The sequence below is a fragment of the Ptychodera flava genome, chromosome 11, assembly GCF_041260155.1.
Source record: "Ptychodera flava strain L36383 chromosome 11, AS_Pfla_20210202, whole genome shotgun sequence".
Lineage (NCBI taxonomy): Eukaryota > Metazoa > Hemichordata > Enteropneusta > Ptychoderidae > Ptychodera > Ptychodera flava.
Window position 1 is genome coordinate 39,028,078 of NC_091938.1, and position 16,527 is coordinate 39,044,604.

At 36.3% G+C, this 16,527-nt stretch overlaps 1 protein-coding gene across 1 annotated transcript in view; it reads left to right on the forward strand.

Moving 5' to 3' along the window:
* LOC139144530 (low-density lipoprotein receptor-related protein 2-like) overlaps positions 1-16,527 on the forward strand; it is a 150,341-nt gene that overhangs the window by 127,008 nt on the left and 6,806 nt on the right. The window contains 17 exon segments of the mRNA XM_070715228.1: positions 1,287-1,406; positions 1,987-2,124; positions 2,684-2,809; positions 3,654-3,710; positions 3,713-3,775; positions 4,344-4,484; positions 4,946-5,071; positions 5,793-5,930; positions 8,313-8,457; positions 8,922-9,059; positions 9,616-9,836; positions 12,059-12,232; positions 12,901-13,023; positions 13,696-13,786; positions 14,404-14,477; positions 15,105-15,198; positions 16,354-16,459. Of these exon segments, the coding sequence (XP_070571329.1) occupies positions 1,287-1,406; positions 1,987-2,124; positions 2,684-2,809; positions 3,654-3,710; positions 3,713-3,775; positions 4,344-4,484; positions 4,946-5,071; positions 5,793-5,930; positions 8,313-8,457; positions 8,922-9,059; positions 9,616-9,836; positions 12,059-12,232; positions 12,901-13,023; positions 13,696-13,786; positions 14,404-14,477; positions 15,105-15,198; positions 16,354-16,459 (2,075 nt within the window).

Consider the following 16,527-nt stretch of genomic DNA (forward strand, 5'->3'; position numbering starts at 1 on the left):
CTGATTTTATTCAAAGTTGGTACAAGGACATTGACCAATGTCATAGATATGCACGTCAATTCTTTTTGTGATACGATCCAATATGGCTGCCGTGCAGCCATTTTGTTCCGATTTTTTCATGTACAGAGCCATAACTCAGGCATATCTCAACCGATTTTATTCAAAATTGGTACAAGGACATTGACTTATGTCATACATATGCATGTCAATTTGTTTTGTGATACAATCCAATATGGCTGCCAGGCGGCCATTTTATTACGATTTTTTCATGTACAGAGCCATAATTCAGGCATGTTTCAACTGATTTTATTCAAAGTTGGTACAAGGACATTGACCAATGTCATAGATATGCACGTCAATTCTTTTTGTGATACGATCCAATATGGCCGCCGTGCGGCCATTTTGTTACGATTTTTTCATGTACAGAGCCATAACTCAGGCATATCTCAACCGATTTTATTCAAACTTGGTACAAGGACATTGACTTATGTCATACATATGCACGTCAATTTGTTTTGTGATACAATCCAATATGGCTGCCAGGCGGCCATTTTATTACGATTTTTTCATGTACAGAGCCATTACTCAGGCATGTTTCTACAGATTTTATTCAAAGTTGATACAAGGACATTGACCAATGTCATAGGTATGCACATCAATTTGTTTTGTGATACGATCCAATATGGCCGCCGTGCGGCCATTTTGTTACGATTTTTTCATGTACAGAGCCATAACTCAGGCATATTTCAACCGATTTTAATCAAAGTTGGTAAAAGGACATTGACCTATGTCATACATATGCACGTTGATTTGTTTGTTGATTCGATCAAATATGGCCACCATGTGACCATTTTATTACAATTTTTTCATGTCCTGACCTACAACTCAGACATTTATCAAGCGAATTTATTCAAAGTAGTTTTATCACAGACCTAATGAAGAGGACTCTATCCTCTCTGAGGACCTGTAATCAAAGCACCCATTAACAAGTGGGGACTGTGTCATCAACGATGACTTGTTGTTCAAAGCCAATGTCTTTCAGTCAACAGAATTGATAACACTTTAAGGGGCGAAACATCATCACAGTTTAATGACAAAGGGATAATATAATGTGATAAGCATAAAAGTTGATGACCTTTAAAGTTTAAAGTTTGTAAAATGGTACCTACTGGTATATATGACTCTGGTAAATTTTACTGATAAAAAAATTGCCATAGCAACAGTAACTGGTGGGGAATTGGTAAAGAAAGCACTGATTCATGGATTTCTGTGTTTTATTTCATCAGATACACTGACATGTCCAGCTGACAAGTTCCAGTGTACCAGTGGTCATTGCATACCAGAGTCATATCGTTGTGATGGAGACAAAGATTGCAGAGAGGATGCATCTGATGAAATTGACTGCCGTAAGTATGCTGCTATCCCCTAAATTAAATGGAATGACCTTATAAAACATCCTGTATGTGTTGAATTGTACACAGGGACCTAATGATGTTTATGTGAAATGGTAGGGTAATGTCATTCATTTCAATTCAATCATAGGCTAGCACAAATATCCTATAAATGCAAGAGTTCAGAAGGCTTTTTCATATAAAAGGCCTCTGAACTCTTTGTCTACAGGATACCTGCACTATTTTACTGAATGTGAACGGTCTCCAAGCTCAGCATCTCTAGTATAAGGATACTTGTATCTGTAGCGCAAGTAATGTATAGATGCAGAGTTCAGATGCCTTCTATATGTAAAAGTCCTCCTCCATGTATATGGTGAAAGCTTCTGTCAATAAGTGAGTCTTTGTAAAATGAAATTGATTGATCTGAAATTTCCAATGGATAATACAAAGGATAATTACTATATGATTGAAGATCATAATTTCACTCTGTCAGAAAACGTTTGGAAGTTGAATGTTATGTTTCTGGAGTAGCGTTTGCCCGCAATTTATCAGATGCAGGATGTTTTTTTCACAATCAGTTATCTTTCTTCCACAGCTACACGATATCCAGACGGCAGATACTGCCCTGCTAACAAATTTCAATGTGACAACACAGTCTGCATCCTGATGTCATGGAGATGTGATGGTGATGATGATTGTGTAGATGGATCTGATGAAACTGCCAGTGTCTGTGGTAAGATCAAGAAATTGGACCATTTATTCCTTGAATCCCAACTGATCTGCTTTCATTTAATGCAAATTACATGGTTGAGTGGTGTTTGAGTAGTATATGCATGTCCAGAGATGATGAGTCTTATTTGAGAATATTCATATACCTTGGATTGTGCTGTATACGTATGCAAACTGGACAGCTGTTTACATTTTCTGATCCACGGTCACTCCAATGGAGTAAAGTGACCATGTCTTATCATTCAACATGAAAAGTACTGTCAAAGGAGACACATGACATTGAATTGATGTTAGTGGTAGTTGCATATAGGTTACACAGTTACACATGACACACTGAAATGACACTTTCATACTTGTCACAACAAGATAAATTACAGTGTTTTTGTGAAGTAGAATAAGTGAGTTAATATTTCCAGGACTTCCAAGGCGTTTCCTTGAGGGTTGATTTCTTCATGTTTTCAAATTAAACATAATATATATCGGGCAACACTAGAAAACTAAAATTCCCAAAACATCTGCCAATATCATTCTGTAAAGTTGCCAACTGTTCATTATCTTCTCAGAGAATATTGATTGTCCAGAAGATTCAAGATTCCGCTGTAACAACAACAAATGTGTTCCGAGATACCGACTTTGTGACGGCGTTGACAACTGTGGTGACGCTAGCGATGAGAATACGCATGACATATGTAAGTACAGAATCAGCTTTATCACAGGGTCATTTTCACTTCACTCTGTACACAAATACTATACATGATCTGTAAGTGTATTAGGGAGGGAAAGTAGACACAATTACAGCTGTAGTCATCAACCCCTGGTTCTCGCACTTGTGCTTGTTGACCTTGACTGCTTATATTGATTTTATCCCATCTTTGTCTTTATTTGTAAGTTGTGTTCAGTTGATCAGTTTGTTCACAGATGAAGCCAATAAAAATCCTGCCCTTTAAAACATGAAATAAATATCTGCAAGCTGTTGCTCCATGACATGGTGTGAATTCTCCCTCTTTATCAACCAAAAATCTGATTTTCTAATAAATGTAATTTATTAGTATGTATGCATACATGACAATGTCAGGCTGACATTGCTCTTCACTCTTCCATTGAATGATAAGCAGTGCTAAACACTGTTTCTTGATTGTCACAAATTTTATTGAATTGCACAAGTTGACATGGTTTTGAATTTATTAGCAACGTTTTCTTCATTTCTGTTTGACTTAAATACCCCCAAAGAGAGTAACAGTCAAAATGTTGCTGAAATTTGCAAAATTCTTCAAAAAATAAAGAGTTAAAGGAAAGCAGTAAATGAAAAGTTCTGGTACACAGTGCTGCATTGTGTCCTTTGCTGGTAAATTGTTACAACGATTTCTGAGCAACATTGCTGATTCCATTGTTGTTGTAGACATTCGAATGTACAAGGTAGAAGTCCTTTGTTCTACTTTGGAAGTTGTCTGCATGTCCAGTTTATCTGTCATTCAGAGATAAAGCTGATATGAAACTATAGCTCTTTAAATGGACTTGATGTTTAATCTGCAGGTCAGGAGATCAGAGAGTGTACAGTTGATGAGTTCAAGTGTGCAAATAAACAATGTGTGTCAATATTGACGTCTGTGACACATTTGATGACTGCGGTGATGCAACAGATGAACTAGGATGTCGTAAGTTACATTTTAAATTTGCATCACTAATAGTTCACAACCAGTTCCATTCCCTCCTACGTTTGTAACTTTGTCAGCTTCTTTACACAAGTAGTTTTTTTGCCTTTTCTTCATCAAATTTGCCTGTCACTTTTTGTCATCTGTGTCACTTCCTCTATCACGGCTGAGTGTCTACCATTATGCTAAATATCTGACATGCCAGTAATGCTTGGTCTCTGGTGCTAAATTTGAGGTGAATGATGGTCAAATTTCCATTCCTGTTTTATTTTATGGTGCTAAAACTGAGGAGAAATAACTTTAACACTGGAAACGTGAATGTGGATATGATATTATACCAATCACTCCTTTCGCCGGAAGTTGTGCTGTCAATTTGAGTACAATTTGCTCAATATACAGCTCTCACCTAGCAGCTGTTGCTACATGTATTGTTATTGAAGAAGTCTAAAAAGTGACCAAGTGGAAACAAACTACATAATGAATCCACACATTGCTAACTGTAAAGGCCATTTTGTAAATCACAGCATGAGCAGATACATGTGATTGTCTGTTATTTGTTTGCTATTTTCAGATAAATCTGATGAAACCATCAATGAGTGTGCCACAAACAACGGTGGATGTGAAAGAGAATGTCATGACATTGCTGATGGCTACCTATGCAGCTGTGGAATCGGTTACAGACCATCTCCATCAGACAAGAGAGTCTGTGAAGGTACATGAATACATTTCATCCAGGGCAATAGCTCACTTATCCTAGGGCAATAGCAAGTTACTGTATTTTTAACACTTTTCAGATCAAGTCATTGATAATTAGCGCGAAAAATCAGGATACATAGAAGACACTCTTTTAATTACTATAATGAACAACGATATTATGGTTTGTAATAACAATTATTATTTGTAACTATTAGTCCCCACAAACAGTCCGAGGAGACTTACAGATTTGTGCCAGTGTGTCCATGCGTCCATTCACACAAATTTCTTAGAGATACCTTTGAGCAATTTCTTTCAGACTTGGTTCAAGGATTACGCCCTATGTCATACATATGCATATTGATTTGTTTTGTGATACAATCCAACATGACCATCATTTCTGTCAATGGTGTCCAAATCCAATAACCAAGTGGGGACTATGGCATTGACAATGACTTGTTATATTTGATTTTTTTACAGATGTGGATGAGTGTGTCGATCCAGTATGCATGCAACTTTGTGACAACTTGAAGGGTTCTTTTACGTGTAAATGTGCCCGTGGCTATATTGATGAAATTGGTGATGGCTCACATTGTAGACCTCTAGGTAAGATATTGGCTTCTCAGGGTAAGGCAACCTAATTCACAATCTATAGAGGGTTGGAAAAGAAGTCTTTCATGTGTTGTTGATATTCAACGGGTCAAATGTCGGCATGCCGCATTTCAATATACGCAGAAACAATGTGACAAGGACACCATGGAATCGGCAATGGATGTCATGTATGACAAATGAATGATAATCTTTATAGGCAAACAGACTAGGTAAAATCAGCACAGTTTGTATGTGGCAATCATTCAGTTCACTGGCATGAAGGCAGGTGTCGATAATTGAATTTGCTTGATGCACAGAATCTCTTCATAATAGTTTGTATAGTTATACTTCAATTAGTGTGTACGCTACAAGTTTGCGTAAAGGTTTTAAATTTTGACATTTAGACAAAGACTCTATGCCACATTGGTAAAACTACCAGCAGAACTAGTCAACTCATATATTACCGGTATGCAGTTTTCTGTAAATATTATAACTTTCTGTAAGGATTTACATAGTTGAATGAGTTCTTTGATTTGATCAGCATTTATGATATGCGCATTCTTATGACAAATTGAAGAGTAACGTTTTCCACAGTCACATAGCAAAATATTCCTACACTGATAATTTGATCGCTGATTTTTTTTTTAAATATATTACCAAAAAGTTGCTGAACACAAGTGTTTTTTAAATATTACCGAAAAGTTGTGATCTATTGATGTATTCTATTGTTCTGAAGGGGAGGCCAAGTCTCTGCTGTACACTGATGGATCAGAACTTAGAAGATACTTTGAAAACACAGATACTTATGGAGACCTTGTCATTGGAGAGAGAAGAACCTGGGCTCTAGATTATTTCAAAGATGAACTCAACCAAAGTATGTCCCTTGATCATGAAAGGTTAAGATCAAATATATACAGCAGTGTGTAAGCTATGGATGGTTGAAACCTTGGCAAGACATGCTCATGGAAGTTTTCTTCATATTCTGTACTTTGCCATGACCATTATTTCAGATTTTTGTTTCTCACATAGATGTTAATATGAATGTTACAGCGAACGTCAAAATGAACCGGAGATCAACTTTGATAAGCCCCTATCAATTTCCCTGGCAATCTTCCAATACCCCTTTGAAAACACCGAGGTACCTTGGTCAGTAAACATACACTGCGCCTGCTGTGCTATCTCCATCCGATCTCCCTATGCAAGCTTCAGCATGGATCAAACCATTTTGCGCAAGTTTACAGCTATGGCTGTTTGATATCAGTGTATTCAACGAAGCTCATGGCATACTTGTTATATATTACAAAACAATGGGACGCTGGAGATCCCGAGACAGTATCGTTAGGAAAATGACACGTTTTCCCAGTACTTTCTTGATCTTTTGACCCTGCCCACCCCCGTCACCTTAATAGTATAGTTCATTACACAGTTACGTCCGCCATTGTTTATTTTCACTCACGGACCACAGCGATGTTAATGTTCATCCTCTGAACATGAAGTTTATTAGTTTGAAGCAATTATCCTTTCATCTGTGAAGACTTTTACTGGTGACTATTACAATTTTCACTGCTATGTTGTTGTTTTCACAAGATGCAGACTGCTTTTCCGTGCAGTCAATCATAGACAGTTTCTCTACACTCTAGCTAGTCTACAGTCCATGAGTCAATAAATGCCAGTTCACACGTGCACTATGCTGTTGATGGGCACATGACGTCCTCATGTCAAGTTTTAGGATTTTTTGATGCTGAAATTTCACCAAAATACCATTTCTGTTTCCAGAGATTGTGTGATCAGTTTGATTTAAAACAGCGATATAAAACACTGTGTCAGTGAATCTTGGAAATTTCGGCTGAGTTTTGCTGTCATTTATCTATGGTTGTCGATCAGTATGTGCACTGCATTAGGGCCTGTATAGAGAGACCCTGATGTAATCAAGGTATGCCAGTTCATAAAATCGTGAGCATATTTTTTTTTCTGTCGACATCGATTTGCCTTGCAATGGAATTTTAGGCAAGAAAGAGCATCATAGAAAAATGGTTGACAGGCGTTTCCCAAACTAGTATTGACACAGAAATGCATTGCTCAGCACTGTGAACGATGTCATAATAAAATACTTAGAACTGGGCATTTCCACGAGTAGAAGTTCACCGGCCAGCCGAGAGTCAAATCAGGGCCTCACTCAGTACAACAACATTGTCTTTCACTAGATATACTAACTGGCTGTATTTCAGTCGTTCCATGTGAATGTTTCTAATTTTATCCATGTGAATGTTTCTAATTTTATCGGGCTCTCACACTGACAGTTGTTTACTTTGCAAGCTCATGGAATTTACTATTCAATTTGGGTAAAGTATGTCGTGTGACATGACTGCATACGGGAAATACTTCACGATAACAGGATCGACGCACGTAACAATGCAAAACAAGTTCTGTGAAAAATCGAGTTTGAAATTATTATTACAATTATATAAAGGTCTTAAAATCGCACGCTTTATTTCATTTCTTGTCAACCACTTTGGGCTTCAAAATGGTTTCTTCCGGAAAGGGAGCCAGAAATAGAAGGGAGATCGAATGGCAGTAACACAGCAGGCGCCTTGTATGTTTATTGGCCTGTTTATCGGCAACACTAACCAAAGTACCTCGGTGTTTTCCAAGGGATATTGGAAGATTACGAGGGAAATTGATAGGGGCTTATCAAAGTTGATCTCCGGTTCATTTGACGTTCGCTGTAAGTTGCTTAATGTTTGGGTATTCTATTTGTATTATTTTCCAACTGTTTTTTTTAGTCTACTGTGTCTGATTAAGAGGTTGAAAAATAAGTATTGTCAATACTTGAGTTTAGAAAATGAGATTAAAGTTCCTAAAAAGAAGTAATTGAAGAAAGGGCATGAAAACAAATGCCATGAAAGATTGTTTGTTTAAGTTACGTTAACTACCAGTATTCTATAATCACCTGAATGTCTCTGTACTCTAGCAATGTGACGATTGATTTAATTACACAGAATTTAAAAGTACAATTTAAAAATTTGCGTCAGTTAAAAATAAACAGTGAAAATTAAGAGATATCAGATTTGCTCATGATCTTATGCAACACTGATTTCTTTCTTGTAATTTTCACTGTTGTTTACTGAGGGATAGAAACTTTTAAATTTAAGTTTTTATCCGTGTATTTAAATCAAATCATCTCATGACAAGAATAAAGAGATATCGTCATTTACTGCCTGTATATTTTGCCATCTCTATACATTTTATCTTCCAGCTGTTGCATATTGGACAGACACATCACAGAGGACAATCAAAAGATCCTATGTTTCTGATAACATAGACCAGCTTGCATTTTCACAAAATCTAGAGATTCCTGATTTGATACGTCCAGAAGGAATTGCTGTAGATTGGGTCAGCAGGTAGGCTGACTTACACCTGATAACGCCTCATAATTAGCTTCAATATGCATGAACATTTCACCAAGATTGTTGCTTATGTATTTTATCACCTTCCAAGTTCGATGAAAGTGGAGTGATACTACAATATTGTGATCTGTCGAGGAATCATTGCAAATACTTCTTATGCTGGTGTAAACTCTCTACTCAATATTCAGATATCAAAGATGCTTGCAACTATATTAACTAGTCATTGGCTCTATCCCATAATTAACGAAAAACTGTTGGAAAACTCTAAAAAAATAACAGGTAATTTTGACTAGGCATAAAAGTGCTGTTTGCCATGCTTTCACTACACATATGCAGCATCTGGTTTTCAAGTGACAAAGATTTTCAAATAACAAAAACTTTAATCATACCAAGAGACCATAATTATGTGAACTAAACCTTGTTACAGACACATTTTAAATGTCTTCTGCTTTTGCCAGGTTGTTGTACTGGACAGATTCTGGTGATGAAGTTGTAAAACCCAGAATTGAAGTTTCCATGCTTGATGGAAGATACAGGAAAACTCTCCTTACAAATCTGGGAAAACCCGGTGCCATTGCAGTAAATCCAAGGAGAGGGTATGTAACATTGTATACCACCTGAAACATGAAGTTGTCATGGATACTGGTATTTGCAGACTTCTGTATAGAATATCCTTCAAGCTATTTCATACAATGTAAATTACAAAGCATCTCTGAGAATAACCTTGACAATAAGGTATAATGTGTAGCTGTAGGGAGCTAAATTACTCCCGCAGACAGTCACCATAACAGTGAACCTCAAATATATCAAGCAATTAACTGACACATATAAAACATGGTGTAAACACTCTTGAAAAACTTTATGGTTGTGGTTACTATATGAACATTCAAAAAAACTCATGCATGGTACACATACTGCATACATACGTTCCACCCATTGAACAGCTGTTCAGGCCCCAAGTTGACAATAAGTGCGCTGAACTTCCTCTGCAAGTCTTGGTTCATCGCTTGTCATCTTTAGAGCTCTAGCTAGCTACCAGTGATGAGATAAAAGGACATTGAGTTCATCCATCTCATAAACCTCACAGAGGTCATAGGACAACATAACGCATTGCAAATATACATCTAAAGTCAAGTTCATTACCTCACACAGGTGGATGTATTGGGTGGACAGTGGTGCACACCCTAAGATAGAAGCTGCCTGGATGAATGGAGATAACAAAACAACCCTTGTAGCTGATAGGATAGTTGAACCCACTGGAATCACCATTGACTTTGCAAATAGTGACAGAATATACTGGTGTGATAGGAAAGAAAATATTATTGAAACGATGAATTTTGATGGCTCTAACAGAAAAGTACTTAAAGCAGGAGGTAAGTTTTGCATTGTTTGAATTATTCCATATGCATTCAGTTACACACATTATTGGTCTCTCTCTCTGATTGTTTTATTGTCATGTTAACCCTTAAAGTGCCGCGTCGGTTTATAAACCGACACGGCATTCTCGCTCTCAGCGCCACGTCGGTATATAAACCGACAGTGATTGCGTTCTATGCTTATGCCTAACTTAGCTATGTATTGCCGAACTCAGCCAGAAGGAGGGTATTCTGACCCTTTGAACCCAGTTTAGTACCATATAAGGACTAAAATAATGACATCATGCAGCCTAACAATCGAAAATTCCAGTAATTTATGCGAACTTTCTTCAAAAGAGGTCAGCGGTTTTCATGAATATTTAATCAGGTCTGCAGTTTCACCCGTACGCGGATACGGCCACAGTGCATTGAACGAAACACGTACGTACGTTTTGAAAGCTTTACCATGCCGTAGACACGGAAGACAACTATATTATGCCAAGCTACTGCCCTTGGGTGATAGAAATGATAGATTTTACAGTTTTTTTGAGAATATTTTACGGAAAAATGACGCGATTTGGTGACCAAATCGATCGCGATAGTGAACTTCGAACGTATCGGCGGCCAAGATGGCGGCACTGTGTGATGCCTAACTCTCGACATGGAGCCCGAGGTTAAGGTTTTCGAAGTCCAAAACATGCAAGATTGAGAAATTTGTAAGGATTTGGTTAAATTGAGAAATTTGTAAGGATTTGGTTAAATTGAAGTGTATTTTGTGAATTTTCAAGCGTTTGACTGCCAAAAAGCCCCTTTAAACTGTTGATATTTGACCTCCGGCCGTCCTGAAGCGAGACGGCCATAACAGTCGACCCGGTTTGTAAATGAAATGTAGTTGTTCTGAACTGTTGACATTGCGAGACATTTCCTACGTGTTACGCATTTTTTTAACTGAAATAAACCGGACATGAAACTTTTTTCTCGATACTTAGTGGTTTCTTTCCATTTTGTGTCGGATTTTGTGGCGTGCTTGTCAAAAAATGTGATCAAACTTGGCGAACGGATTGACTAGTATGTATGGTAGTACGAGTCCGTGACTCGATAAGCCACAGATAGTTACACACGCGTACGTGAATTAAACTAATGTAAGTTGGGTCAAACACCAAAATTAATCGATAAAAAGGTTAGTGAAATGTGTTTTTGTCTTCAACTCTTCATTATAATTATACAGGCGGTTCAAACTATACAGAGTCAGTTGAATATGCCCTATAGTTGTGTGCATGTGTTGCACAATAGTTACCCCTCCATGTACAATATGGAACCTTGTTGTCTCTGTGTATGCAAATTAATTGTTTGTGTTTACAGGCAAACAAGACTATAATTGATTTCTTCTAACTTTGAAGACAGATACTAACAAGAAATCGTATGATAGATAGTAAACTGATGACAAAGTGGATATGTACACTGAATTTTTCTCTGGAAAATCATTTCCACTAGAAGAAATAAAAATATATAAACAAGCAAACAAATACAAACAAACAAACAAACAAATACAATAGACAAGTAAACGACAATGCTTGGGCAATGCAATCATGCTGATGCTCCATACACAGTAGTTGTCAATCTACATTTAGTGTACTGCATGTAAAATATTATTTGTATTTTTGTAGAGATGCATTTGCACTGGAAGCATTTGTATTATTTTGAAAGACACTAATTGTTTGTTTGTTTTTGTTTATTATTTACGTATGATGTTACATGATGCTGAAATCATGTACCTGAATTTGTGTCTTTCCATAACATGAAAATTTTATTCAAGTTTGAAGGCCGATGATGAATTTTTTACATTTTTAGAAACTTTTTATCATTTTCAGTGAATTTTGAACAAAAAACGAGCATTTTAGCCCAATTTTACACCTTCAATGTGTAAATTGAAACTTTTCATTGTCATAGAGAGCTTCTTCATATCCTGAGCTTTGGAAATAATAATGGGTTGTTAGGGTTTCTCATCACAGAAAATGAACTGCACCGTCTGAAAAAAGCATAACATGTTGAGAAGTTGGGTTCAAAAAGTCCTTGGCCTGGCAGTTGCATTGCATAGAAAGTCTATGGCACTTTAAGGGTTAATCCAACATGAGCAATGTGTGTAGTATTTGCAGAGGAAAGCAGTGGGTTCAGTTATTTTCACCGAGTAGCAGTCAACCTGCATTCTTACTACAGTCATATATTTCTACGTTTATCAGATGCTCTCAATCATCCATTCAACTTGGAAGTCTTTGAAGGACATCTGTACTGGACAAACGACACATCTATCCTTCAGTTTGACAAGTTAGGCCGAGGAATTCCAACCACACTGATTGGTGACCTGACACTACCTGTGTCACTGAAAGCTCTTCAGTATATGAGGTATCCCCAGGGTAAGTATGGATATCATACACTAATCATTGTTGTAAATTTGTAAATTAATGTGGCAATGTACAGTCACACGTCAAGTAAATTTTAACAGCTTCACAACTGTAAGGTTTATCATTTGAAATTTATTACTATAAAGGTTAAGGTTATAATGTGCCTTCTTCAAGGCAGAATGCACTTTTGAGACAGACTTGTAGTTTCACTGTGGTGTCATTTTGAAATGTTTAAAGTGGAAAGTGATTCTGCAGCCATTTTGTATTTCTGATTTCAGCGAATATTTGGCAATTTACTTCTTTAAACCAAATAATTATGCATCTTAACCCTTGACCTTTATTCTTTATTATAAATTGGTAGTTCCTGTTACATATCTACCTACAACTCTCCATAATTAATGGACCTCAAAATGTCTTCCAATTTCTTTAATTATAAAAGTAAAGGCATTTAACACTGTTTTATATCAATAATTCATTTGTGATTGACTGGGCAAGTCAAGTTTAATTTTTGTTTCATTTGAAATCGTCCACAATGTTTTAGCATGTTCATGTTGTAAAGAAAACAGAGACTATAATGTCTTCCAATGCATTGATTATTGGGTACATGTAGGTGTTCAAGAAAACATATTATGGTGATCTGTTGACAGCTTTATAACATTTGTTTTCTGTGTATTGTACAGAGAGGCCACGATGCAAGGCTGGTCTTTGCAGTCACCTGTGTCTACTGATACCAAACAGCTACAGATGTGCCTGTCCTAATGGAGATGAGTTCATTGCAGGCAGTTTGAAACTTTGTAAAGGAGGTAAGCAGTGAAATTGTCTCATCTACCCCTTCTTTTATGTGTATGAACACTGGTATAGTGTGTGTTTGTGAACTCTGACACTGCTTGTGTGAACTTATGCACGCCATGAGAGTGAACTCAGACATGGTGTGTATGTGAACTCAGACACATGATATGTGTGAGTTAAATCAGACATGCCTTGCGTGTGAACTCAGACAGGCCGATGAAAGAAATGATGACAATACTGAATACTGGCAGTAACATTTAGCTCTCATTTCCATGCAATGAATAGATGGATGGATGATGGATGAATGAAAACATGAAAAGATAATGACAATAAAAATAGCATTGCATGCAGTCCTTTCTCAAATTGTTATTGAGACACATGCTGATTCAATAAGTTGACACCTATTGGTCGTATAATTACCTATCAACTGATTACAGTCAGCTGTATCAATAGAGGTCATACGTGTGCTTTGGAACCTTCAACTTTCTTGGTCACTGAAGTTTTTGGTAAATATCAAACAGACATCAGTTACTATGGTAGTACAAAAATAACCTTTCCATAAGCCATTTGTTTTTTACCGTGATGTTGTTGCTAGGTGACTGGGTGCCTTACAGTTAAGTTTGAATCTGATCAAGAATTTACTGAATTTTTCACAATGCCCCATTTTATGTCGATTTCTTATACAGCTAAAGAAGAGCCTCGTGATGACCCAGTCCAGTGTCCCTGTCTTAATGGTGGCATCTGTGAGAGGACTGTCAATGACACCATTATATGCAGGTATGTGATCTGACAACCCCTTCAGATGTTTTGGTCTCCATGATCTGTTATTGGCCAAAAGGTTTGTACCATTAAATTTGAGGGTATGAATACGTTGAAGAATATGACAATATTGGTTACACACTGGGAAAATAGTTGCAAGAGAAATGGGTAAAGAATTTTTCATCAAGATTGTAATGTATAGTTAAATTCTAATTGTCACAATGTTTACTAATATCAGGAATAAGCATTTTAAACTTTAGAAAGTGTACTGTCAATTAAAAATGTACTTACCCAGTGTAGTGGACAGGATAGTTTTCCATTCTACTTTGCAATTACAGTTTAATGTGGCCTGGTTTGTGATGGTCACAAAGTTTTGAATTGTGAATTAGTTAAAAAAGTTGGAATAATGGAAAATTATTTTCCTGACAAGCTTTGCATTCTGTAGAGGTAGTAGGTAAATGTATTTACATCTCAGACCACAGCCTCTCCTGTACATATTTTATTATCATTGATCTATTGCCAATAAGTATAAAGAGCAAACTAACTTAAAAGTTTTCACACTGTTGTAAGTTGTGATGTCAAGATATTTATCACAGGACGATTTCTCATTTGTGAAATATCTTTACTATCCTAAGGTGTCCACGTGGTTGGCTTGGCAGTACATGTAGTGTGCAGGCACGTAAAAGTAACAATGTTGATAGCAAAAGAGGTATGTATCCATGCAGGATTTTATTGATAATGTTAATATATTAATATAAAATTGTTATGCATACATTAATTTTGTTATCAATCAAGATTGTGCAATTTTGGTCAGTGTTTTTGTGTTAACAAGGCTGTCAGTGAATGTTACCGTGTGATTCCAATTTCATGGTTTCAAAGGTCCCTATGATGAAGTAATCATGTAACACAGCAGAATTGAAATTCCTGAAGTTTTTAAAATCATTAAACTCTTGCACAGACTCCTTGTCTAAACACAAGGCAGTGTGTTGATGAAATTTCAGTGTCATTGCAGATTTCAAATCTCATATAAAATCACATACACTCACATCTGTAGGGAGCAATTAGCAATCTGAAGTAGAAATACACCAGTACTATAATTACCATTTTGACTTTACATACCAAACATTTTAGGCAAATAGATTAAAACATTTAGTGATGTTTTGGAGCTTTATATACACAGCGTAAACATGTCCTTCCAGATGGATGTGTTGAAAGATCAAAAATAAAAAATCAACAACTAATTCAAACATTTTTCTCACTGAGCAAATGCATTTTGCAATGATAAAATATATCTTAGTATTACATGAATGTAACCAAATGATTTGATCTTTTGCAGATATCACAGTAATGATTGCTGTGTTTACTGTACTTCTGATTATTCTCATTGCCATTGTCATTGCTGTCTTAATTTACTACAGAAGAAAACACAGGTTTGTATCACATTTGATAGATGTAATCATAAATAAAAACATGAATCTTTCAATCTCTCACATCTTACATCAAACCGACATTGTAATTATCAGAGAATCCACATAAATTCAATAATACGGAAGAATCCATGTGAGTCAAATACTATGAGAGTTTCCACAGAAATTCAATACTACGGGAGAATCCATATTAATGGAATACTATGGGAGCGTCCACAGAAATTCAACTCTACTGGAAAATGCACATTAAGTAAATACTACAGGAGTGTCCACAGAAATTCAACTCTACTGGAAAATGCACATTAATTAAATACTACAGGAGTGTCCACAGAAATTCAGTACTATGGGAAAATCCACACACATTCAATACTATGGAAAAATCCATGTAAATTTAATACTATGGGTGTGTCCACATAAATTTTATACAATACAATTAATTTATGCAGTACACACTTTTATATACTTCTATCTGATTCACACTTTGCAAAGTCATTGTACTCTGTTGACTATCAAATCAATGAAAACTATCAGCTTTCTGTTGAACTCTACCAATCTCAGTGTTGATTTCTGTGGCAGACATTGAACTTTCGTAGGAAAGGTCATTAGGGTGAAAGGATACATGTTGCTGCAAATATTCTTCTGAAAGTGTAAATAATAGTATCTATCTCACTTACAAGATTTTAACAAACAGGTTGAGATGTTGAGAAACCATTTCATGAAGTAATAATCCTCATTGTTTAAACTTGCTATTGACTTTGAAGCAAGGTTCCAACACATTGATTGCTGACCAGTTTGAATTTCACTGGTATTGAATTTTAAATGATTGGATTCCTGATCAAAGTATGAAGCTAAACTTAAACATTTTACTTTCGAGTGACAGATTTGGAAAAGAACAAGTTGAATGTGTAGTATTATATATTGATAGTGAATACCATGACGTCTGAATATTTAATTGTTGGCTTATGAACTGTAAAATAAAATCATTAAATGTATAGTTGAAGCAGCATGAGAGATGTCAGTAGATGAAAGTCCATACACATACCAAAAGCAAATGCTGAGTGTTTTGTATGCAGGCTGGAGGCAATCGTAAAATTTGTGATAAATTCTTGTTGTTCTACATACAATTCATGCAGCCTTTTTTTATTTGATCTTTGGTAGGGCGAAGTACAGCACTGATCAGAGTGTATCATTCCGCAGTGGAATGAATGTAGATCTTGGAACCCCTTCATATCTGAGTGATGAAGGTGATGTTACGACCAATGGGGTAAGTGTAACGAGCAATATTTACACTGTTCATGTCTGGAATAACGGTTCATGTCCATTCAAAATGGT